At 43.5% G+C, this 23,186-nt stretch overlaps 1 protein-coding gene across 1 annotated transcript; it reads left to right on the forward strand.

The window, feature by feature from the left end:
- Positions 1 to 4,776: 4,776 nt before the first annotated feature.
- Positions 4,777 to 22,558, forward strand: ILDR1 (immunoglobulin like domain containing receptor 1). Its single transcript, XM_018908112.3, has 8 exons — positions 4,777 to 4,879; positions 7,757 to 7,927; positions 9,861 to 10,010; positions 10,640 to 10,759; positions 10,906 to 11,052; positions 15,400 to 15,531; positions 16,538 to 17,343; positions 18,485 to 22,558. The coding sequence occupies exons 1-8, from the start codon at positions 4,825 to 4,827 to the stop codon at positions 18,524 to 18,526; spliced, it is 1,623 nt and encodes a 540-aa protein (XP_018763657.3). The 5' UTR covers positions 4,777 to 4,824; the 3' UTR covers positions 18,527 to 22,558.
- Positions 22,559 to 23,186: the final 628 nt, after the last annotated feature.

Below are 23,186 nucleotides of genomic sequence, written 5' to 3' on the forward strand. Positions count from 1 at the left end.
GCAACTTTGCATCAATATTACAGCATGAAAAAAACTATCCAAAATCAGGAAATGCAGAAGTTGTATATAAGGAAACATGAATACTCAGAATAAGAAATATGGGCAAAATGCAAGCAAATCCCTCTGCATTTGTAATCAGACATGACTTTGATATCTCTAAGAAGTCCCTAAAAATGCATTTCCTGTTTCCAGCTCTGGGTCAGAATCCATTTGGAAAAATATTTTGAGGAATTTCAGGCTTTTCCAATATTTCAGGAAAGGTAAAGTGTCTTAACAAAATGCCACCCATAAGAACAACAAAGAGGACAAAGAAATATTTTAGATATGTCATTCTTGTTGTTCTATAGCCAGTCTTCATCCAAAAGTCCTGAGTGTCTTCCGGAATCTGACTTTCCTGCATAATTTCACATAAGAATTATGAATAAGCTTTTATCCTTTAGGAGTGGTGAGAAAAACTTGAAAATAGACAAGCAGAAAGTTTTACATTTAGAAAACAAATGGAAAGAAAACAATCGCAATATATCTCAATATATTTAAATGAAATTCATGAATTTTTAATGGGGCAACACAACTGATATCACTGAAGTTGAAGAAATAGTTGTAGATTATTTGCATAAATAGATAGTGAAGTGTTCAGAGACCTGAATTCTAATTCCAAACCCAGTAATGACGTGTACAATTTGTATCAGCCATTTCACCCCTGGCTGTCTCAGTTATCTCCTGTGAAAAATTAGATAATAATACTTACCCATCTTAGCGAAGTGTTTTGATATCCACAGAGAAAAGAGCTATAAAATTTCAAATGATTGCAACTAATTAGCAATCATTTATCTTCTAAAAATTAAGACTATCATAGTTTTCATTATAAATTAATTCCTATCAGGAAAATGCTTTAGGCTAAAAGAGGATATGAACATTTCTGCTTGCATTGATATCTGGGTTCTAGTTAAAGAAAGATACTGCAATGTCCACTGTGCACATTTTTTTGATGGCATTCAAGCAACCAAAGCTTGAATGTGCCGAAGCAAATTTGGAATTTAAGCACTCATTATAGGCTCAAGGGGATAACATGTCTACTTTGGCTGCAGAATCTGGCTTTCATGAGTTGGCTGATCCTGAAAACTCTTGTGCAGGCTCACCATGACAAAGGCGTGCATCTCTCTGAATGTTGATTTTATTTTCCTGGGGAGAGTTAGTAGGTTTTTTTGCAACAGATTTCCTAAATCAGAAAGATTTAAGCCTTTTGATACTGAAAACTGAGATAGTGACAAGTAGAACTGGTGTGACAAGTCTAATGAGAAAAAAAACCCAAAACAGAAATCATAATTTTTCTGCCAATGCCTGACCAGGGCAGTACATTTTCCTCCTAGTCCTGGTAAATCAAGACACTGACTTGAAATACTGCACCAGATCCACTTCAGTTTCGTCATTTCCAAGAACTCAGGGACTCATTCCAAGTAAGGACTGAATTCAGGTTATCCTTGTTTCAGTGGACAGTGCTACAAGCTGAGAATTTCAGCAAAGTTCCATTTTCTTTCAAATTTCCTTATTCTTAGCTATGTTCTCAAAAGCTACAGAATGGAGAAATGTCTTCATTCAGGTATATAACTTCAGATATTTCAAAACTAAAATGCTTTTTTGTCAAATTTTCTGCCACACAGAATCTTTATATATGGAAGCCTCTCAAAAGTTCTCAGTAAATTTGGACATTAAGTGATTTCTCATCTCAGAAAATTGTCTCATTTATTCAAAATACAGCATAATTAAATCAAACTGGTTTTTATTTGCTAACACATAAACAAATTCAGTGAGATGACACCACTTTTTATTTTGTCATCCTACACTTTTCTTCTTTCCAGGAAAAAAGATGCTTAAATGTGTAAACCTCATAAATGCAGTTCTTGCCTTCATAAACCCTGTGACTGACACTTCAACTGCATAAAATACAGGAAATTAAATAATGATCAAAATGCAGCCTGGAGTATTACTTTAGAAAACAGAACATATCTAACTGTTATTTTAAGCTGTCTTTCCCCATCATTAACTGTTTAACTGTGCCTAAATGACATCACCTATCAGCTTTTACATCGACAGAAGAGTGATCATCAGTACTGACCACTAATTCAGTTTATGTAGAGATAGGGAACTATTACTGCAGAATAAAACTGCAATGCTACTAGTACCAGCAATAAGCAAGAGATTAAAAAATTATCTCTACATTGTGCTACTTCTGCAGGATTTTTTTTTTTCGGTTCATTTCAAAATATGTTAATTTTTTTTTTTTGTAGGAAAGCTTTACCCACTGGTGGGCTTTGCATTAAAAAAAAAAAAAAAAGATAAAAAAGAAAAGACACTTGGTCTTTCTTTCAGCAGAGATTTTGTTATTTCTTTAGTTGTTTTCATTCCACATGAAGGATCTCAGTGTCCCAGGACTGCCAATCCTGACTCCTCCTGGCATTGCACTGTGAGCCTTCCAGGCTGCACTCTCTGTTCTTCTGACCTGGGGGTAGCACTGGTCTGAAACACAGCTGCAGCATTTGGGTTTCATGAGGGGTGGGTGTCTACCACAAGGAACACCATACTGATCATTTCTTCCAGGGTAAGGCATCTTCTTCAAGTCTAGCTCTGCCCTGGATGGGTCAGGTTTCTTCCCATCTGCCAAGCACTGTTTCTTTTTTTTTTTATCTTTCTTTTCGAAAAACAGCAGACCATCAAATATCTCTCTCAGCACTCATTTTTGCCTTCAGACCACATCATAGTACATCAGCAATTTACTGGGCTGCTGATGAGTGCAAAATGGGCAAACAGGAGAGTCTTGTAAAACTTACTTTCATTAAAAAAAAAAAAAAGTCTTATAGTGTTTATATACAGAAAGAAAAATATTCAAGTATATCCAATAAATCAGGCATAGAAACCAGTGCTGTCTTTATATCATTATCCATCAGCACTAGAAAATTAGTAATAAAAGTCAGTTTAGGCAATCAACCCAAGATCCCATGGAAAAAAATAAAAAGTACTAGAGAATATGGCTGCTCTTACAACATCTTGAAGAATTGAGAGCAAGGAGAATAACAAAATGTATCAATTCTCACAGCAGTTAAGTACATAAATTATTTACTAGTCAGAGACCAGGACAGAAACGAAGGATAAAGCTACAAAGCAGGATTTAGACACATTATCATAGCCCCAGTGTCTCCCTTCTCCCTCATCAGAGACAGAAAAAGAGATGGACTGGAGCCCTGCTATTGTTCTCCTAACTGTTACTATGTTGCACACCTGCAAAATATTTTCCTATTTCATTAGGAGAAATAAATCTAACTCTAATTTACAATCTTACATCTAAAGTAGTCCTCTGTATGATCCACATGTCCTTGCTCTGCCACATGCAAGCAAAAGTTTCACGTCTATTAAAGCCTACCCTGTGAATAATGATTACCAGGTTTCTACTAAGCAGAAGTAAAAGCAGGTGACATCACCAGTTACTTATTAACTTACAGTGTAAAGAAAAATCATAAAAATGAGTATGAGAGGTGTACCACAAAGGCAACAGGCAATAAAATTAACTGCCTCACACATGACGAAGAAAACCCAACAAGTCCCGCATTTCAGATGAAGCATGCGACCGTCTATCCCTGTTGCAGGACATTCATTCCTGTTTAGCGGGAATAGCAGAGGGCAGGGGAGGGACACCTGGCGCCCCGCAGGGCGGGCAGGGGCGAGAGCCTCAGCAGGACCCTGGGGAGGCTGTGGGCACAGAGGGGCCCCACGGGGCGCCGCGGCTGCGGGACCGTGAGGAACTGGGCTACGGGGAACAACCCACTGCACCCGCGGGCCCGCCGGGGCGGCTGTGCCCGGAGCCGCCGCGGCCTCCCCACAGCCCCGATACCTGGGCCCGGAGCGGCCGCGGCCTCCCCACAGCCCCGATACCTGGGCCCGGAGCGGCCGCGGCCTCCCCACAGCCCCGATACCTGGGCCCGGAGCGGCCGCGCTCCCGTCTCCCGGCAACCGCGGCGGCGGCGCAGCGCCCCGGGAGTGGAGCCAGCGGGCGGGTCGGCGGCGCTACGGGGCCAATTGCAGGGGCTGGTGGTTGTTTTACTTTGCCTTGTTCGGGTTTTTTCTTTAAAGTAACTTCTGCTTTGGCCACAGTTGCTGTGCTTTCGGAACTCAGCGGGAAAATTAAATTAGCGACAGGTCTAAAGGAGACAGTCTTAAGCTGCGCCAGAGGAGGTTTAGGTTGGACATTAGGAAGAATTTCTTCACAGAAGGGATGTTTAGATATTGGAATGGGCTGCCCAGGGAGGTGATGGGGTCACTGTCCCCAGAGGTGTTTAAGGAAAGACTGGAGGAAGCACTCTGTGCCCTGGTCTAGTTGACATGGTGGTGTTCGGTGTCAGGCTGGACAGGATGATCCCGGAGGTCTTTTCCAACCGAACCGATTCTGTGATTCCGTGAATTCCCCAGACGGTTCTTCTCGCCCCCAGTCTTTAGCATGCTCCCGTGCGCCCCTTGCTTGGGGCGCAGTGCCCCGGGTGGCGCAGCTCAGCTAACTTCCATACACCTGTGTGTTCAGGATATATATATATATTTGATACAATAAATGCATGCTTTGGAATATTTATTTTTTTTATTTTACATATATATATATATATTAAAAGCAGTTCTTGAAACTGCCGGCTGGTATTTTGTCTGGCGTTCCGACGGAGGGTGCAGGTACAGAAGGAGGGGACTGCAGCCGGCGGCAGCGCCCGGCCCAGGGACAGGTGCCACGGAAGGGGAGGGACAGTGGGTGCGACGTCCCCGGTCGGAGGAGGAGGAGAGCGCGCCATGACCCCGCGCGGGCGCTGCCGGTGGGCGCTGCTGCTGGCCTGGCTGCCGGCCGGTGAGTGCGGCCCGGGGCTCACGGCCCCCTCCGGAACTGAGGTCCGCCCTGCTCCGGGACACTCCCGCGGCGCAGGGGCCAGGACTCGGGAGGCGCCCTCGGGTTTCGCCCGGGGTTAAGGTGGCTTGAGGCCGGGGGAGCGGCGGCGGCCCCGCGGTGAGGGGAAACGGCGGCCCTGTCCGGCCGGACCCTCTGCCTCCGCGGTGCCTTCCCGCCCGCGGGGCTCTCCCGAGCTCGGCGCGAAGCCGTGCGGAGACAAGTTTCGCTCCCCAAAGGTGCGGCTGACCTCTCTCCTAGGAGGAAGTGGCCTCCTGCTTCCTGGCAGCCTCCAGTATCGGTCCCGTGCGGCCAGCTCGGCTGGGACCTGGGCGCTGGGCACGGACCTGGGGGGGAATCCCCTTTGGCCTGCGGCAAACTCCCAGCCGAGCTTTTGCTGCTGGCTCAAGAGCCTCAGCCTCTTGGGGATTTCTGGGGTAGCTGCAGTAGTGCTGCACCTGCTGGGCACCTGCTCGTGTGGGGAGCGGGAGCTTGCCTCCCTGCCCACGGGCGGCCTTCAGCCAGCAGTGTTCACTCTGCCAAGCTTTGCGAGTTGCCTGACAGCTTCTAACCTCCTCTTGGAAATAAAGTGGTCATTTTGCTTCTTGGGTGCCTGGGTCTCGGCTGATGATATGGCTTTAAAGTTCGGTTTTTCACAGAGAGCCACTGAAGGAGGCAAAAAAGTATGGAGGGTGTGCTTGTTTATTGTCTTGCTTGACAGCTGTGTTCCTGGGAGATGCTCTAGCCAAAACTTGGCTACACTGGCTCCAGAGCTTTGTTTTCACTGCAAAGCCATCGATGCAGCCAAAACTTACTAGATTGGTGGTGTCCATATTTGTTCTTTCCAGCCAGTATAAGAAAGATAGCGTCCTCCAGTGGAGTAATGCAGTCCACATTTAGGACCCAGCCTTAATTTCATAACTTTTTAGTTTTCTTGGAGGAGGTTAATGAGAAACATTTAACATGCAGCAACATATGACTGTTAGCTGTGGAGGAACAGTAGGTTTTCAACCTCATTAGAAAGTAAGGAATTTACCCTTCAACTCTGGCTGTTTTGCAGAACAGAGGTAATGAGAAAGCATCCCTTCCTTAAAGAGATGTGGGTTTTGTTAGTAAAAAGCACACTCTAGTTTTGAATGTTTTATTCTTACCAGAGAGATGCTGTTGTAGGAAATCCATGGAAAATGTTCTGTTCCCATGAGCCTTGACAAGTCAGAATTCATATGGGTTTCATTTAATTGACACTGAGAACATGGTTTTGCCAGTCTTGAGAATTTGAATTGGTTTCTTTTGATTTTCTGCATTAAGACCTCAGAGTCAGCTATTTCACAGTGAAAGCTGAAACAAGATATAAGAGCAACTGTAACTGCCTGTCAGCAGCACTACAGCATTGTAAAAACTTGTTTTATCTAGAGGTTTGTGCACCTGCTGGTCTTTCTGTGTTTAAGTGCATGTGCGTATTTCTTTTTTTTCAGAAAAGCCTTGCATTTAGGGGTTTCCCTGGCTTTGCCTATGTTTATGTGGTATTCTTAAGGCAAATGAGTTTGCTCAGCTTGTGCTTTCAATTGGCTGACAAGGAGTCCCATTTCAAACCAGAAACTGAGCAAGTGCTGCATTGACAATACCCTACTGCAGAATGACTTGTTGAGGCAGCATGCACGTCTGCAGCATCTTTTTCAGTGTGGAAACTGTGTGAGCTCATATTTGCCTGGAATGTAGTGTGGAGGTAGCAGCCTAAAAGGACACTGAAAGATGCTTGACGAAGAGTGATGTTTGCAGTTGTGGTCCAGATGTTACTACATAGCACTAGCAACTTGTATTTTGCTCTCATCTGAAAACATGGACTAGAGGGAAAATCTTTGAATATATGATAAAAATCAAGTGTTGGTTCATGGAGACCTGTATAGTTGGTACCTTCATGCATCCCACTTTCCTTCCTGCCTTTCCTGCTGTCGTGCTCTACAATTAAGAAGCAGCTAGTACAACACTGCAATCCCTGCCTGGTTCTCAGCCATGTATTCCAAACAGGGCATCCCACACTTGCCCTGCACTGTTTGTATTCCCTTATCAAAGGCAATTGGTGATAACTTTGCTATTGTTAATGACAAGCACAACTTACTATACTATCAAAGTTTAAATAAGATAGAGACATTTCTGGAGTATAGATGAACTACAGCATAGCTTATGAGAAACTTTTTAAATCCTCCTTGAGAATGTTCAGCTGCTTCGATGGAAAGTGTTATAGGGGTTGTTAGAATGAATACATAACAAATACATAATGATGCTTAATTTAAAGGGGAAAAGGGAATAATTGATGTGTGCTGTTCTGAAGTGGTGATAAACAATTAACTGCAGTGCTACAGACTGAAAGTTGTATTGTCTAAATCCTGGTCACTACTAGATAACATTTGATGAGTGTCTGATTAAGACCTTGATAAAATTAATTTGGTGTTTATACAAACATACTGCACTGCAGAACTTTTCTGATTAGGATTAAAAGCCAAGGAAGTCCCATCCCTTGTGCTTCTGGGACAGTTTTCCCTATGTAGAAGGAGAACACAGAGTGATGTGCTGCACAATAGCTACTCATGCTTTGGAGAAAATAATTCAGTCTGTAAAGAGGGCCAATGAAGCTTTCTTCTGTCAGGGAAAGATGGGGCTCCTGTTCTAACCAGGGTTTGTAACCCTGGATGACTTCACCAGAGGCGCTGGGAGGTCTCTAGGTGCAGGTTCTGGATGGAGCCAAAGGAGATGCACTTGGGTCATTGCTCTGGTGCAGGTGATGTGATGGGAGGCCTGAGGAATCTGTGTGCTGATGGCCTCCTGTGTTCATGTTTGCAGGTTGCCTCTCACTCCTGGTGACAGTGCAGGATGTCGAACGTTACACCACCTTATTTGCCACTGTCATTCTCAAGTGTGACTACAGTACCTCAGCACAACTGCAAGATGTGGTGGTGACCTGGCGCTTCAAATCCTTCTGCAAGGACCCCATCTTTGACTACTACTCAGCCTGTAAGTGTCAGCCTCGTCTTCCAAGGAATCCTCCTTCAAGTGGGAAGAAAGGGAAAGATAGACTTGCTGGAGTAGTACAGGCTTTTGACCCCTTCCTATGCAAAAAACTTTCCCTGCACTCCAAGAAAATGCAGGTCATGTCTGTGATTTCCTTTGAAATGTCAAGGCCTTATGAGATCATAGGCATCCCAACCAAAGCAGCTGTTTTGTCCTCCTTCTCATCAACTCAGAATACAGGACAGTTCAGCTGTGGTTGACGCAAGTCGATCTTGGAAGCCCTGTCTTATGCTTCAGCATGTTTGAATGCAAGGGCCTGCAACAAGTGGGCTTTAGGATTCCATGGGGGTCCTGTGGTTGGAGCTGGATACCTCTGACTAGATGTTACTGATTTTAGGAAATAGAAGAAACACATGCATTTTGAAGGGCATGAAGACTTCTAAGTAATAGCATTTAGTAGTGGTGGCAGCAGTTCATGTGCAGATGTTCTGGTGCAGGCAGCCTTAATTCAGGGGGGTTTAATATGGTACACAGACTGTATCCCAGGATAACTACTTGGTCCAAAAAGGTGGTGATCCCTCTATGTTTAGTGATGTGTTTCTGGGTCCCAGGATTTGAGGGTATTAAGGTACTTGAATGCATCCAGAGGAGGGCAACAAAGCTGATAAAAGGTCTGGAAGGCACATCCTGTGAGGAGCAGCTAAGAACTTTGGACTTATCTAGTTCAGGAAAAAGGAGGCTGAGGGGTGACCTCACTGCTCTCTACAGTTCCTTGAGAAGGGAAAGTGAATAGGAAGGTGCTGCTCTCCTCTCCCTAGTATCCAGTCATAGGTTGTGTAGGAATGGCTCAACTACATCAACTGCATCAGTAGTATACTACTTTACAATTTAGTCAATCCTAAAGTGATCAACAGTTGGACTAGATAACCTTTGTATGTCCCTGCCAACTGAACTATTCTGCTCTGTTTTATTGCTTGTAAACCCTGCAGAATGTTTAGGTAGCCAGCCATAGCATAACCATACGCTTAAAACTGAGCTCACAGTGGGTACTGGATGCCCAAACTCTTTATGCAATCTGGATGGGTTGGGTAGGCATGTTACCAAGTGCTCTACAGCCTAGTTCCCAAGCAGGTGGGTCCCTGGCTCAGCTGATCCCAGAAGAATGTGAGTGCTTTAGGCCCAGGCTCAAGCTAATAGTCCCCAAAAGGGACTTCATACTCCATTTTAGGTATAGCAGTGAAAGAACCTTTGACAAACTTTACCCTCATCTCTCTTCACTGCGAGCTCTTTACAGAAAACACTGACTGAATCAGCCGTTTCCCCAAGTCTCAGATCCTAAATACTTCGAAATTCAATGTTTATGAGTCTGTCAGAAGAGTATTGTACAGAAATTGCTTCTAGTCCTCCATTAATTCTCTTCTGCATCTTTACATTCAATCCTTAGCTGGAATCGGGTGATGGGTTGTTTTCTATCCTTATGAGCTCCACAACATGTAATGGGATACAGGAGGGAAAGGGAGACAATCCATAGAGCAGTTCATGTATGTCTGGAGATTTTGCTTGGTAGATAAACACCCTTTTGTTTTAGTTCTAGTACTCCTGGGTGTTTTATGACTTTTTCTTTTCAGTTTCATACTGGGAGCTGCCTTCCATGCTGCCGCCATTAGCTTCTTTCTACTGTTGTTCTCTCAGTTGTGAGTACAGGAGGCATCTCCTCTGCAGCTCTTGCATTCTCAAAATCTCTGCCATTCCTGTGGTTCTGCCTCTGTTTGGTTTTGGGTACTCCAAAGCAACTTACTGGTTTGAAGCCATGGTTTGTATTGCTAAACCAAAGCAATTGCACACAATGTACTCAAGAATTTCTCTACTGCTCACAAGAGGATACAAATTGCTCTTTTGAAATACTTTTGCCATCTCTAATGATGTGTGTTTGTAGCATACCAGGCTGGTTTAGCCCTTGGCCAGGACCCCTCAAACGACTGCAATGACAGCCAGCGAAAAGTGCGCATTGTCATCCAGAAATATGGGCAGAAGGACCCTGTGCTGGGCATCGACTACCAGCAGCGAAAGATCACCATTCAGAACCGTGAGTGACCTCGCAGGCAGGCCGTGAACTCAGGAATTATCCAATATCTGGGGCTGCTAAGTGAAGAGAAGCATAAACATGGCTAATGTCACCTGTATCTTATATACTGCACATGGTAATGGAGGAAGAACAGTGAAGGGCCCTGTCCCCAGCTGGCCTGATGGAGTTTGGAGGCACTACAACCTAAGGCTGAGCTGAGGATGCTAGAGCATATTGCTGAAGAGCACAACAGCTAGGAGCTCAGAAGCTAGAAAACAGTTCATTCTTCCAAGTACTGAATAATTGTTCAGGTGTGTTATATGCTCTCTGCTGTCCATGGAGCAATAGATATTGCTCCTACCAGAAGGGCCATTGGGATTGCTGACCTAAGAGAGACAGTGATCTGTGTTCCAAGACCAGTAGGGTTGGCTTCCACAAGACAGAGAACATGGACTGGCAGCAAATGCTGTTTGTAGGAGTTCTCATTGGACTCAAATGAGATAGTTTGGAGGTGATGGCTATGCTTGGGAAGAGGAGAGATGAAGTACTCTCTGTCTCCTGCAGGCAGAGGGCTCTTTTTAGGTGGAGCCTGAAAGTAGTGTCTTGTTAGTCACAAAGAGCCCACTGACCTCTTGGTCCCTCTCCCGCAGGAGCAGACCTTGTCATCAGTGAGGTCATGTGGTGGGACCATGGCATGTACTACTGCACTGTGGAAGCACCAGGAGATACCTCAGGTGATGCGGACAAAGAAGTTAAGCTGATTGTTCTCCGTAAGTGCCTGTGCTTTGTTGCCAAGATATCTCCTCCTGTTGTCCTCTAACCCAAGACATCTCCAGTAGTGGAGAAGTGCTCAGTAAGCTACCATGGCCAGATACATCAGGATCAATCCTTTTTCTCTCTCTTTTTTTCCCAACAGACTGGCTCACAGTACTCCTCATTGTTCTTGGTGGCCTCCTCCTCCTTCTGCTGATCGGTATATGCTGGTGCCAGTGCTGCCCCCAGTATTGCTGCTGCCACATCCAGTGTGGCTGCTGTCCAACGCGGTGCTGCTGTAATCAGAAAGGTGAGGTTCAAGCAAACATGCATCCATTTATAGCTTCTGTCAAGACAAAAGCTTGGCTGAGAGCTTGCTGAGATCCACTTTCTTTCTTTTGCTTAGCATCCATATAAACTGAGACATTTCTTTGGCCAATGTGACCTCCAAGACCAGCTTATCTGAAATTCAAGGAGGGGATCTCAGATACATGGAATCTATCTTGCTCCTCTGTGTCCAACTATCAGAAGTTTCTCCCTGCTCACACCTTGTTACCAGCTTCTCTCACCATCCAGAGCACAATCAGTTCCCTTGCCTGAGTAGCTCAGGACTTCCTTTCCTGTTTTGTGGTTTGTATGCCTGTGCATGTGAAAAAGGCAAGAAAATATCTTGATACTAGCCTCCAATCTAGTCTTTCTTTCAAGTATGTTGCTCTGAGAAGAATTACATAAAAATTGGAAATTTTTTATCTGCATGTTTTCTTCAGAGCTGTTCCTTCTACTAGAAAAAGGTATGGTTTGGTTTCCTTTGGAGAATGAAGTGAGAAAAAAGTGGAGAACAATGGTTTCTCTTGCCAGTCAGACTTGCAAGTGCATCCTGAAGTTTTGAGGGTCAAAAGAAATTTTGTTGTCTGCTTTTATCAGTAATAAAGTTTCTGCAGCCAGACCCTGTTCTTTTAGTAAGGCTGCTGCTTGAATTTTGGCTGTTAATTTCATATAATCTCTGCATTCCTGTAACTGAAACTTGATTAGCAACAAATAGACTAGTCCTCCTGAAGCTTATACAGTCTGACAGTAACAAAATGCAACAAATAAGTTTATTTATCATAATAAATTTGAAATGCCCAGGTTCTTCTCCAGATGTTACAAGGAGAGGATTTATGAACAAGGATCTCTCTTTTCAGGTTTACCTTTACCCTCAAAACAGCTATTATAGCTTGGGGGTTACTAAACTGTGAGAGTTTTGGATTTAAGCATAATTTGCTTAGCCCTTGCAGAACATCCCTTCTGTTGCTAATACCGAAACTAAACATTGGAGGCCTTACAGGTTGCCATGTAAAATGTGTAGTGTTGAGAAGGCTATGGAAATCTGGCAGAAAAATCAGTTTCTGTGAAGGGGGAGAGAGGGGATGGAGATGAGAGACTCACACCTCTAGAATTCCTAGTTCTCAGGAAAAAAAGAGATTCAGAGTTTGTGTGAGCTCTTTTCTGTTTTTCTGTGCTGCAGATTATAGCTCACTCCAGACTGCTGCTGTTATTTCCTCCTGTTAAAGAGGAGGAATTCTTGCAGGATTTTCTAAACCTCTCCGTGTTCATGAGAGAAGGTACAGATAGGTTCAGCCTCCTTGACTGGATGCTGGATTCTGTGTCTGTGATTTCCATTCAAGCTGCCTGCCCTCTGAATCCACTTGGCAAAGGATCTATGTGCCTGCACCTCTACGCTAATACTGCTAAACTGCTTCTCTTTACTTCTTCCTGCTCTGACTTACTTTTTTTGCACTCCAAGAAATGAACTGGAGGCCTTAAAAAACCACAAGAAGATAGATTCAGGGGACATCTTAAAAACAGTGCTGAGGAATAACATTCCACACAGCTGAAGAGAAGGCAGAAATCCTCACCTGTGTAGGGTGAGTATGGGTGCTTCCTTCCCCGTCCTTGGCCACTAGAGGACAGCATGGATCTGCTGAACAGTCACGGGTGCCGGTGAGACAGGCGCAGGATAATCCTGGGTGCTGTGAATCACTCCATTAACGAGCATGGGTTTGAAGTGAGCAATAAAAGGAGTGCATTGTTTGAGAAATTCAGCACTGATGTACAGAAGTATTAGAAATGCCCTAGGAGCAAGCCAATTACATTCCCTGTGGAAAGCTCTGAGAAAAACCCATCAGAGTAAATATACATACAGCCTCCTTCTGTTCCTATTTGTTCCTTTTCTGCTGTGGACTTCTTCCAGTAATGAATCAGGGAAAAATAGGATATACTTGCACCTGGGTATCACTAAGTTGCAAAATATTTTATTTTTATAATTGGCCCAGCAGCTGTTAAAATCTGTCAAAGGTGGAGAACATATTTTTCCAACAGAGTAAGTGGAGGGAGCAACACAACTTTCTGGCAAAGCAGGGTAAGAGTTTTGAAATTAGGGTGAATCTGACCTTCCTCAGATAAATATGTTCACTTTAAAAAGATCTGTAACTTCTGTTTTGCAGATGGGAAATCAGAGTATGTGTTGGATTCAAATTGGAAGGCAGAGTATCTGGGGAAGAAAGAAGGGCTGATGGTAATGATGGAAGACCAGGGTTAATTCTGGATTTGTTAAGCTGTAGGTAAAAATCAGCAAATAACAGGGAGAGGATGACTTTGGTCCCAGTGACAGCCTTCCTACCTTAAGAGGGAGAATGCTAAGCAGGCATGCCCACAGGTGGGTCTCTTACACCTCAGGCAAAGACCAAGGTCAAAACCCCAGGACATGCACTCAGCAGGCTCTAGGACATTCTCAAGGTAATAACTGGAAGAATAGGAGAGGGAGAGATAAGGCCTTCCCCTTCTGTTTGTCCTTCCCATTCTGTTTATCCTTCTGTTTAACCCATTTCTTTGTATTCTTTCTGTCATCCTCTAAATTTGAAATGTAAACTGGAAGGATATCCCTTGGGACAACAAAAACAAAAAAAAAAGAATCAAGTTTGACATAAACCTTTTGGAAGCTGTTACCTCAGACCACACAGCTTTGAGGATACCAGATTATTAGGATTAAAACCCCTGAAATTTCCAGCTTAATAGTTCTCTCTGGTTGAAGCCAGACTGGGGAGAGTGAGGGAGTTTGCAGTGGAGAATTAAGTGGAGCTGAAAAAACTGTGGAGAAAAGGAAGGATGTGTTGAGGGGCATGGTCAGTCCTTTTGCTGCAAGTGGTGCTCTGGATAAATCCAGTTAAACAGCTGAAGGAGGACATGTTTAATAACTGGAGTGCTACCTAAAGTGGAGAGCTCAGTCCCAAAGATTGTGCAGTCTAAATGTGCCTACTGCAGTGACCCCAGGGGACAGAATTAATTGGGGCTTAGCTGTAGCCTGGTTTCTTAAAGAAGTAAATCTTATGCAGTCAACTTGTCTGTCTATCCCTAGTCTCTTTCCCTCCAATAGCTTTTAATTTCATCAGCCAGCTTCAGTCAGATTAATCAGAGGGGTAAAAGTCTCAAAGGCAATTATGTTCCTATATGTTTCTTGAACTGTAATGTTTTGTTCATGCCTGACCAGACAAGAGGCTGCAGTAAAAGTCTGTCACTTCTGAAACTCCAGGAAAACCATAAAAGAGAAATTTTTAAAGGCACTGTTGCTGAAAAGCTTCATCCAGTAATAACAGAAAAACCAGGCTTTGTAAGATCAGGGACTTGCAGAATTTACTTGCTTGTAAACTTAAGTTTTGATTGTTTGTGATAGAAGAAATAAGTTTCTGTAAGATGTTTTTAGGTATTTTCCCTAAGAGAAGCAGCAATGAGCTATGCTCTGAAAGGAAGTGAGCTGGTCTGTGTTGAGGAGGTGAGATAGAAATGCTGAAAAAAGTGAAGTGAAATTAGAATCTGACCCCACAAATAGGGGTCTGGAGTTAGCAGTGGTGGAAACCCTGGGAAAGAGAGAATTTTCCACTTTTTGCTCTTTTGGCATCCTGGACATTGCTGTTGAGAACAGGAAATTTAGTTTGTTCACCACTTTGACCATACTGTTTTAGAGGATTTAATTTTAGCAGCATTCTGAGGTAAATTATGGAGTGACAAGAAGAGTGGACAAAAGACTAGAAAGGGAAAAGCTAGACAGGGAAAAGCTAGACACTGCACATCTGAGTGCCCTCTGTGAAACAGAGAGAAAATGATGAATTGTAGAGTGTAAAATATGATCTAGACAGAACCCACGTAATGGTGGCAAGAAAAGGTCTCATTTAGTGGGAAATCAAAGCCAAAAGGGGAAAGGACCAGTGATGAGCTGAAAGAATTTTGAGATAAAGAAAACTGTTGCATGTCTTGATGTATGAAACATTGTTTCCCACCTTTCTGCAGCTCTACTCTATAATGACAAGGCAAGTAGAAGTTTTAACTTAGTTATGTGCTGCATACTTAATCATAGTGTTATTTGTTTCCTTGTTGCTGGGACTGGAATCAGAGTGTTGGGCAGTAAAGCTTTTCTTCTGTTTTAGGTACTTTTTTGAAGATGTACAACTTTGCATTGGAATTCCCTGTGCTCTGTTTTACCTTCGTCATGGGGTGGAGAGAGATTTTAATTTTGTGAACTTCCTGTATCCAAAGGCTGCAGCCTTTGAAGCAAAATGGTGTGTTTCCTGCAAGCTGTGCCCTGTGGAGAAGTGCTGTAAGCTTTCTTTTTCTTTTACAGTGCTGGAACGGCACCAGTTCATGAAGCGGGCTCAGGCTCTTGCACCTTGGTTATCACCCAACATGTTCTACAGAGCTGGTGACAGGAACTCAAAACTTTCCTCTTACCAACTGAACCCCCTGCTGCAAAAAGGTGAGACTGTGGACATCATTTCAGAGGGAAATCAGGGTGTGAAACAGGTAACTTCTTCGGGAAGTTCAGGACTGAGGCTTTAGCCTCTCTACAAGAAAAGAAAGAAAGACGTTCCTAGCCTGACTGCATGTCCTAGAATGACAGCTCTGCCACATCTGCAGTGCACCATAAATTTGTCTGGGTACATAAAACCAGCCTGTTGTCTTAAGTGTCTTGCTGGGCTCAGTGCTGGGTGAAGCAGTTTAACACTAACTAAGGTGTATCTGTGCTACACCCCAGTGACTGCAGGGTAAATATGCCCAGCTTATCTTGCTTTGTGTGGCAGAGGAGGGTACTGTCTCTTTGTTCTGCTGTGCTGGTCACGGTCAACTCCTACAGCCAAAACTGACATGACAAGTGAGGTGCAATTTGTTTGAGTTCTTATCAAATGTCTAGTCTTCAAATGATTAAGGGCAAACTGCCTTGTGTGCAACAGATCTAGCCTGCACACTGCAAAAAATGAAGGACTCTTTAATGAAACAGGAAGAATTTTCTTCTCTATTTGTTGCTTATATCTGTACATATGTGTGTGTATGTGTGCATACATATAAAAATTTTCTTATTTTCAGGTTTTTTGCAGCATTTCTTCCAGTTCAATGAAATTCAAAAGGAAACACTATGGTCTTTCTCTGCTTATTTGTAAATAAAATATGGTATCAGTGCTGTAGGAAAAAAATGTTCCTCTAAATACACAGACTGTATTTCCAGGTATGCTGAACTTCTTACCTCTGTTCTGCCTAAAACATGTTAGGTCATGATGCAGTTTATTAGTTACTACTCTTTGCACCATACCTCATGTGATCTGGATGTGCAGGTTGTGGTGCCTGAGACTTGTGCAGCTCTTGCAGTGAGGTGGACAGGAGAAGAGAAGCAACTCAGCCAGGATCATGAGTGCAGAAAGGTCTTCTCTTCAGTGTTTCCTGTCAAGTGTTTGACTTGCTGTGTTCTCCTGTCTTTTTATTCTTAGATTTATCTCTACAGAACAGTCTTCCACTGGTGCAGCCACAAGCCCAGCTTTCCTATAACAATGGTGTTTTGGACTATCTGGAGTCTGAAATCCAAAATCTGAACATGTCCCAGCTGCGGCCTCCCTCCCACCAGCGGCAGGCTGTGCAGCCCAGCTTGCTGTCCTCGCTGGGCTCCGACATCGTGCCACCTCCTCTTGCCGATCACATCTCCTCTATCCATGGGAGCAGCAACTCCTCAAGGCCACAAAGACCTGCCCGCACCCCCAGGCTCTGGGACTCTGCTGTGGAGGAGAGAAGGGAAAACCGGAGGGGGCCTTTGCCTTCCAGTGGGGATTCTCATTCCAGCCACAGTCAGGACCCCTGGGACAGGCAGCAAGAGGATCATCCTCAGAGGCAGAGGACAGGTGGCTACAATGGCAGGCCCCAGCACTCCAGATGGGATGTGTCACCCCCACGCCAAGCTGAGAGGGTCAAGGGCAGCACCAGTTTCTATCCGGAGGAGACCAAGGAGCGCTCCAGCCACCATCGTGGTGGGAGGCAGGAGCCCGGGGGAAGGCGAGAATACGAGCACCATGCTGGGAGGAGCAATTACTCTGGCCAGAGGCGGCACAGCTACTCCCCTCCCTCTTCTCGCAGGGGCTCGTGGAGCTCCTCAGAAGAGCAAGTCCATGTGCCAGTGTCCAACCGCAGGCGGAGGAATCGCAGGTCCCGGGAGTGGCCAGAAGAGAAACCCCCCAGTTACCGCTCCTTAGAAATCATCCCAGCTCAGGACAAGAAGCACAAAGGCAACGCAGGGACCCGCTCGGTGAGTCAGCTGCCTTTGTGCTTTCCCATCTAAGGGAAAAGGTGGGGTTTAGGGAGTGAGAGGGAATGTTTTCTCCTTTCTGTAGCCTGTTATCTTTCAAACAGAGGCCAAGAAGCAAGGAGTGCTCTGTACAGCATGGTTATGAAGAGGCTGCTAAATACCCAGGCTGCTGAGGCTGCCTTTTTACAGGCACTCCCTGCATGTAGTGTGTTCAGGGGCAAAGTAAAAAATCAAATCCCTGGAAGTGTTCCATGCCAAGCTGGATGGGGCCCTGAGCAACCTGGTCTAGTGGAAGGAGTCCCTGCCCAGGGCGGGGAAATTGAAACCAGGTGATCTTTAAGGTGTCCCTTCCAACCCAAACCATGCTATGATTCAGAAATAAGTTAAGTCCCCTACAGGATGACGTGTTATATTCCTGTGTCCATCCAGAGGCTTTTGGAATCCTATGTCTATATTGGTGTTAAAATAGCTGTTCTGGTATTGACTGGGGATAAGGCACTTCCAGATTAGGCAGCAGCATCCATCCCTCTGTAACCATCTCCGGTGCTTGGTTTACTTCTGATTTCTTTTAAAATGTGCATGATATTTTTAATATGGCATATATGGGAAAACATCCATAAAGCTACATGAAATGAGCTTTAAGGTCATGGGTGGCATAGATAAAAAATATGTCATTCTACAGGCCAGGTGGAAGATGATGACTCCTTTGTTGGGACTCCTGAGAACTGAACATTCATTATGTGGGTAGTCAAGAGCTACTATTCACAGCTCTTCTTTTCAGTTTGCACTGGGATTATACTTCAGGTAGCAACCTAAGTGTGAAAAGCTTCATATCCAATTGCTAATATCCAAATTAGACAGTGTATCCCTCCTGAAAAAATGAAGATCCATTTAAATAAAAAAATGTTAAGTGTCCCTTATCACACATATGCAAAATTTTACCAGGTGGGAGTATTTTGAAGGTCTGTATATTGCACATTACCATTTTCCTTTCTGTGTTGTGGAAGCAAGTGCAATTCTAGTTCCAGCTGGAATGTGTATATATATAAATGGTGTTTGTTATGGTACTCAGAGCAGGTAGGAGGACATAGGATTTTTTTTCATCATTCTTCATTCCTGAATCTTTTATTTTCTCTTGCAGGACAGAGGAAGTTCCCACAGTGGAAGAAGCATAGTCATTTAATGTCAGCACTGGAAGAACTAAGATTCCCACTGGACTCCTCCTAGTTTTTCTACTATTTAGGTTGGCATGGCAGCTTTTGATTGAGCAAATAAACAGCAATAAAAGGTTGGGCCAAGTTCTAATGGGCTGAGGTTCGTTGAAAACATTCTAGTAGAAACAGCAGATTTTTTAAGTAAACAGTGTATTCCAGTCTTTAAAGAGAGTTACCAGTTCTCCTGGTTAAGTGCAGTGGCACTGCTATGAGCCCAATCTGTAGAATGCTGGTGCAGGTTCCAGTGTTCAGAGAGTTGTAAAGTCACAAGACAGTAGAATAATTTAGATTGGAAGAGGCCTCTGGAGGTCATCTGATCCAGATCCCTGGGAGCTTTGTGGGGGGAGGCACAACATCTTTCTAAGGCCCTTTGTTGTGCTTCAGAATGTGTAATGCTTGTTGCTTCTGCCTGGCTGCTCAGCATAGCTGGGACAGTGGCTTCCTTTTGTCCCCGCTAAGCCTCTCTCCCAAACAGGAGGATCATGGTGTAATAAGGTCTCACTGGCGTGGCTGCAAATTGTCAGATTATCTGCTCTTTACTGACTGAAGGAACCTGTTCTACTTTGAGCCTAGACCTTAGTGCCTTAAAAGATACTTGTTCTGGCCTTTCATCCAGACTTGAATTTATTTGTAAACTTGAAGGGCTAACTTTACCAAGATTTGTTCTTCCCTACAGGGACTGAGCAAAGTATGACTACTCTATACCATGGACCAGAATTTCCTTCACCTCAAGGAAACATGGTTTTCGTGAATATATCTTGCCTAAGCCACGTATTCTTTTCCATACATTTTATATTCTCCCTTTCCTCTCCGTGCCATGTATCATATACATGGGGTGGGATAAAGGACTCTGAAGAAGTCTTATAGTCACTGTTGTTACTACTGTCCTTGATCTTTACCTTGATACACCAGCCCTGCATGTGTGGTGCATCTGATTTGGAGCTGGACTGTAGGGTTTCCTCAGTTCTCACCCTGACACTAGAATACAGAATTTCTCTATGCTTTGAGACCAGTTGTGAAGCAGAAGTTGTCTTTTCTCCTTGATTAAATTAATCCACAGTTTTAATTTAAAATGTGCTAGAGAAAGAGAAGCTCTGTGGATGCTGGCCGCTTCCAGGAGAAACTGTCTTGCCAGAGGCACTTCTTGGATTTAAGAGACTCCAGTTTGGCAAGGAGCTTTTAGGGAATCTTGTGAATTATATTGTAACCCAGAGGCACTGGAGATTGGCCACTACCAGTGACTGTCTTGCCTAGCTTATTTCCCAGACGGTGCCACATGGGACCCCTGCTACTGTTTGTTCTTTAATGTCCTAACTACTGATGTGCTCATGCTTTCCCTGGAAAACTTGGAGAGACTTTCACTTTGTCCCCCTCCTTTTTTTTTCTTTTATTTGGACAATGATGGGAAACATCACACTTTGAACAAATGGTCCTAATTGGATATCCAGTGCAGTTGCTGGTCAACCCAGGGCTACTCCAGGGCGCTCATCTTCCTACAGTTTCTTGGCTGAACATGCTTATTTGTAATTCCTGCCTATGGAGATAAAGCAGAAGGAGCTTCTCTGGTTGACTTTGTTTCAGCACTGGAGGCCTACTTTTTGAAGACAGAGGGTCTCTTTGCCCACAGCTGATGGCTATCACAATTTTTTTTTAAAAAGAGCTAAAAGAGTAACTTGAATGTTTGAATTCAAGAAAGGATGGCTAATTAGCATACTACTTGTCTGCATTAGGTCCAGACTGAACAATGTGAATTGACCCATGAGTCACATTTGAAATATAGGGAATTGTGTTTGCAGAACTTGAAAAGCTAGGATCACTCTTGAATCTATCAGCCGCTGTGGATCATTTTTTTCTAATTTTATGATGTGCTTAGGATTTTATGAACTACCTTTTTGTATGATGGACCAGTATTTTTATGGTATTTTTATTAGTTAAGAGGCATTTATGATTACTGCAATGGCAGAAAATTCTATGGGTCTGCTTCTTCCAAAACTAGCAAGTGGTTTTGACATTAGCTTTACCCTCTGCTGACTTTTAGCAGATAGCAAGGGCCCTGCAGATTCTACCCTTGGAAGCTGAGTTGATTACTTAGAATTCGATTCCTTGTGCCTCCAATAGGTTCATACATCATGTAAGAGAACTTTTTCCTCTCCTAGGCCAAATGTCCAGGTTTCAGGAAAGGGATGCACCTTTCTCCATCAAAGAGTAGGGGCTATTTGAGACCTATGGTGAGATCCCAAGTTAGTTGCATGGAAGGAGTTCACTCTCCTTCACATTCAAATGTGTACAAGCCAGTACATATCCAGCAAGTTTTCCCAAGAGCAAGAAGCTTCTCGTACTGCAGGAAAACCAAGATCACTCTCTCTGTAAAAGGAGCAGCTGTTGCAGCTGCTGGAGTATAAGCACACTTACAGCAGAGGTTGTGGTTTCTAATCTACACCTATGAAGGAGCCCTCCATCTTTATTTGTACCTCTAGTCCCCATAATTGAGCTAGGGTGACTAATTGTAGATTGTGAACACAATTCACAAACTGAAATATGAGAGGTTTTATGTATATCATACTTGATTTCCTCTTCAGTCACTTTGTTCATGTTTATCGAACCATTAAACAAAACTCTTCAGGGAAAATTGATTGTATCTTTGTGTTAATTCTGTAATTTCTTAAATTGTGACAGAAGTAGATTGGGTGATCCAGCAGGGAAGCAGAAATGATACCAGGCTTACTGGTCTACAGACCACTGTGGTTCATAAAGCACCAGTTGGTGGGCTGTGAAATAACGACAAAGGAAATCAGTCTTTGTGTGCTTTACAGCTACAAGCGAACAGAAAAGTGGGAAGGAAATAGGCTCAGCTTTAGACACTTATTTCTGATTTTAATTGGCTATAAATGAAACACATTGTGACAGCATTGCACAATACAGTGTGGACCCTTTTCCAGTAAGATCACAGGGTCTTTGACTTTTTAAGGGAGAGAAAGAACTGAGCAGCTCCAGTACAGCACACTGAAAGGAATAACAGTAGGAAATATCCTAACCTCATTCTTTCTACATTGCAATTTATTCAATGCAATTATGATTAATTTTTTAGCCATTCCAGAGAGCTGATGTTCATGTGTCACCTCATTCGTGATGGAAAAAGTTGAATATTTCACATATGGGAGTTATTGCTATTCTAAACTTTTGTTCTTCCATTCTTGTTGAAAGAACAAGGAATATACCTTATCCCCAAAGAATGAATCTTCTGTCTCAGATAAAGTGCTTTCATAGCCACTGGTGTTTCCCTAATTTAAAATAATGTAATGAGTAAGTGACCATGCCACGCAGGGCCAGATAAGGTTACCCATGCTACAGTCAGCTGCTTTCTACCTCAGACAAGAGATGCATAAGAGAGATAAAGAATCACGTAATTTTTCTTTGATAAAGAAAATACTTGCAATATCTGGCTTTCTTGCTTATTTGCAGAGCACCCTGCCATTCTGGAATGCCATTCCAGGAATGGGGGGCAAGGCCTGCTTCTGTGCAATCATTTATATGGTCATGGCAACTGCCCATTTGGCACTAGAAAGTGCTGAAACACCCAGTTGCTCTCTCTGGGATTGTATTCATGATAGCACTGCCTAAAGTTAGGCTGACTTCAGGGCTGGGGAACTTGCCTTGTGTGGTAACAGCTGCAATGCAAAGCTCTGCCGTAGCATGAATCACCCCACAGGGCAGCTAAGTCCCTTCTGTTACTACCTTCTGCAGCACATCAGTTTAAAACACCTACTCAGAGCTTCCCATTTTTTGACCTGACATAAGAAATAAATGACACTTGAGGTTATCTTAACTTAACCCCTCCAAGTAATGACTGCTCATCTCTGTTTCAGCTAGTGTAATGCCTATGATAGTGCCTTGTGCTGCTCTTCTGAATGTTATTCCAGCTGTAAAAGAAGATGATAAATGTGTAGATTCTCTTCAATGACTGTAAAATGTGTAATTGAAATAAAGAGAACTTGCAACCAGTTGCTCTAGTGTGTATAGAGGCTATAAATTGCTTTTTAGTGTTTGCACCAGAAGTGGAACCAAAAAGTGCCTGTTCTTATTTCTTGAGTTAACCTTTTTATACATCAATAAGAATCCTCTGTTGTTTTAGGGGTTTTTTTGGACAAAAATGCAAAATGGTTTGCTTGTATGGGGTTTTTTTGTAGGATTTTTCCCCCTTATTTTGGGAGACTTTTTTTTTCTTTGTTTTTCTAAGAAAAAAGATCATTTGGATAAATATGTAGAGAGTGGAAAAATGTCTGGAAACCACTAGCAGCCATCTTCAATGGTGTGACTCATTGTAGCTTGGGCTGCCATATCTGTAAAATGAGAACACTTACTGTTTGGTTTTAAAGCATTTGGAGCACTATGAGAGGAAAAGTCGTCTAGAAATCTTGTTTGGTTGATTAATGAAGGTACTTGGTTGAGCTTTTCACACTTACCACATGTGAGAGTCATCTAATAAATAAATGGTCAACATAAGAATGGAAATCTGTTTGGTCTCACACAGTAGGCTTAATTTCTGTCCTTCCATTCCCCCAGCTGATGCCCTTTGTAGTTGTGTTGCAGCCTTTCTGTCTCTTGCCCCTGTCTACATGTGCCAAACAC

The sequence above is a fragment of the Serinus canaria genome, chromosome 1, assembly GCF_022539315.1.
Source record: "Serinus canaria isolate serCan28SL12 chromosome 1, serCan2020, whole genome shotgun sequence".
Lineage (NCBI taxonomy): Eukaryota > Metazoa > Chordata > Aves > Passeriformes > Fringillidae > Serinus > Serinus canaria.

Coding starts and splice junctions, on each gene's coding strand:
- ILDR1 (XM_018908112.3), top strand. CDS start 4,825: ATGACCCCGCGCGGGCGCTGCCGGTGGGCGCTGCTGCTGGCCTGGCTG. Junction 4,880..7,756: donor GCTGGCCTGGCTGCCGGCCG/GTGAGTGCGGCC, acceptor TCATGTTTGCAG/GTTGCCTCTCACTCCTGGTG. Junction 7,928..9,860: donor CTTTGACTACTACTCAGCCT/GTAAGTGTCAGC, acceptor GTGTGTTTGTAG/CATACCAGGCTGGTTTAGCC.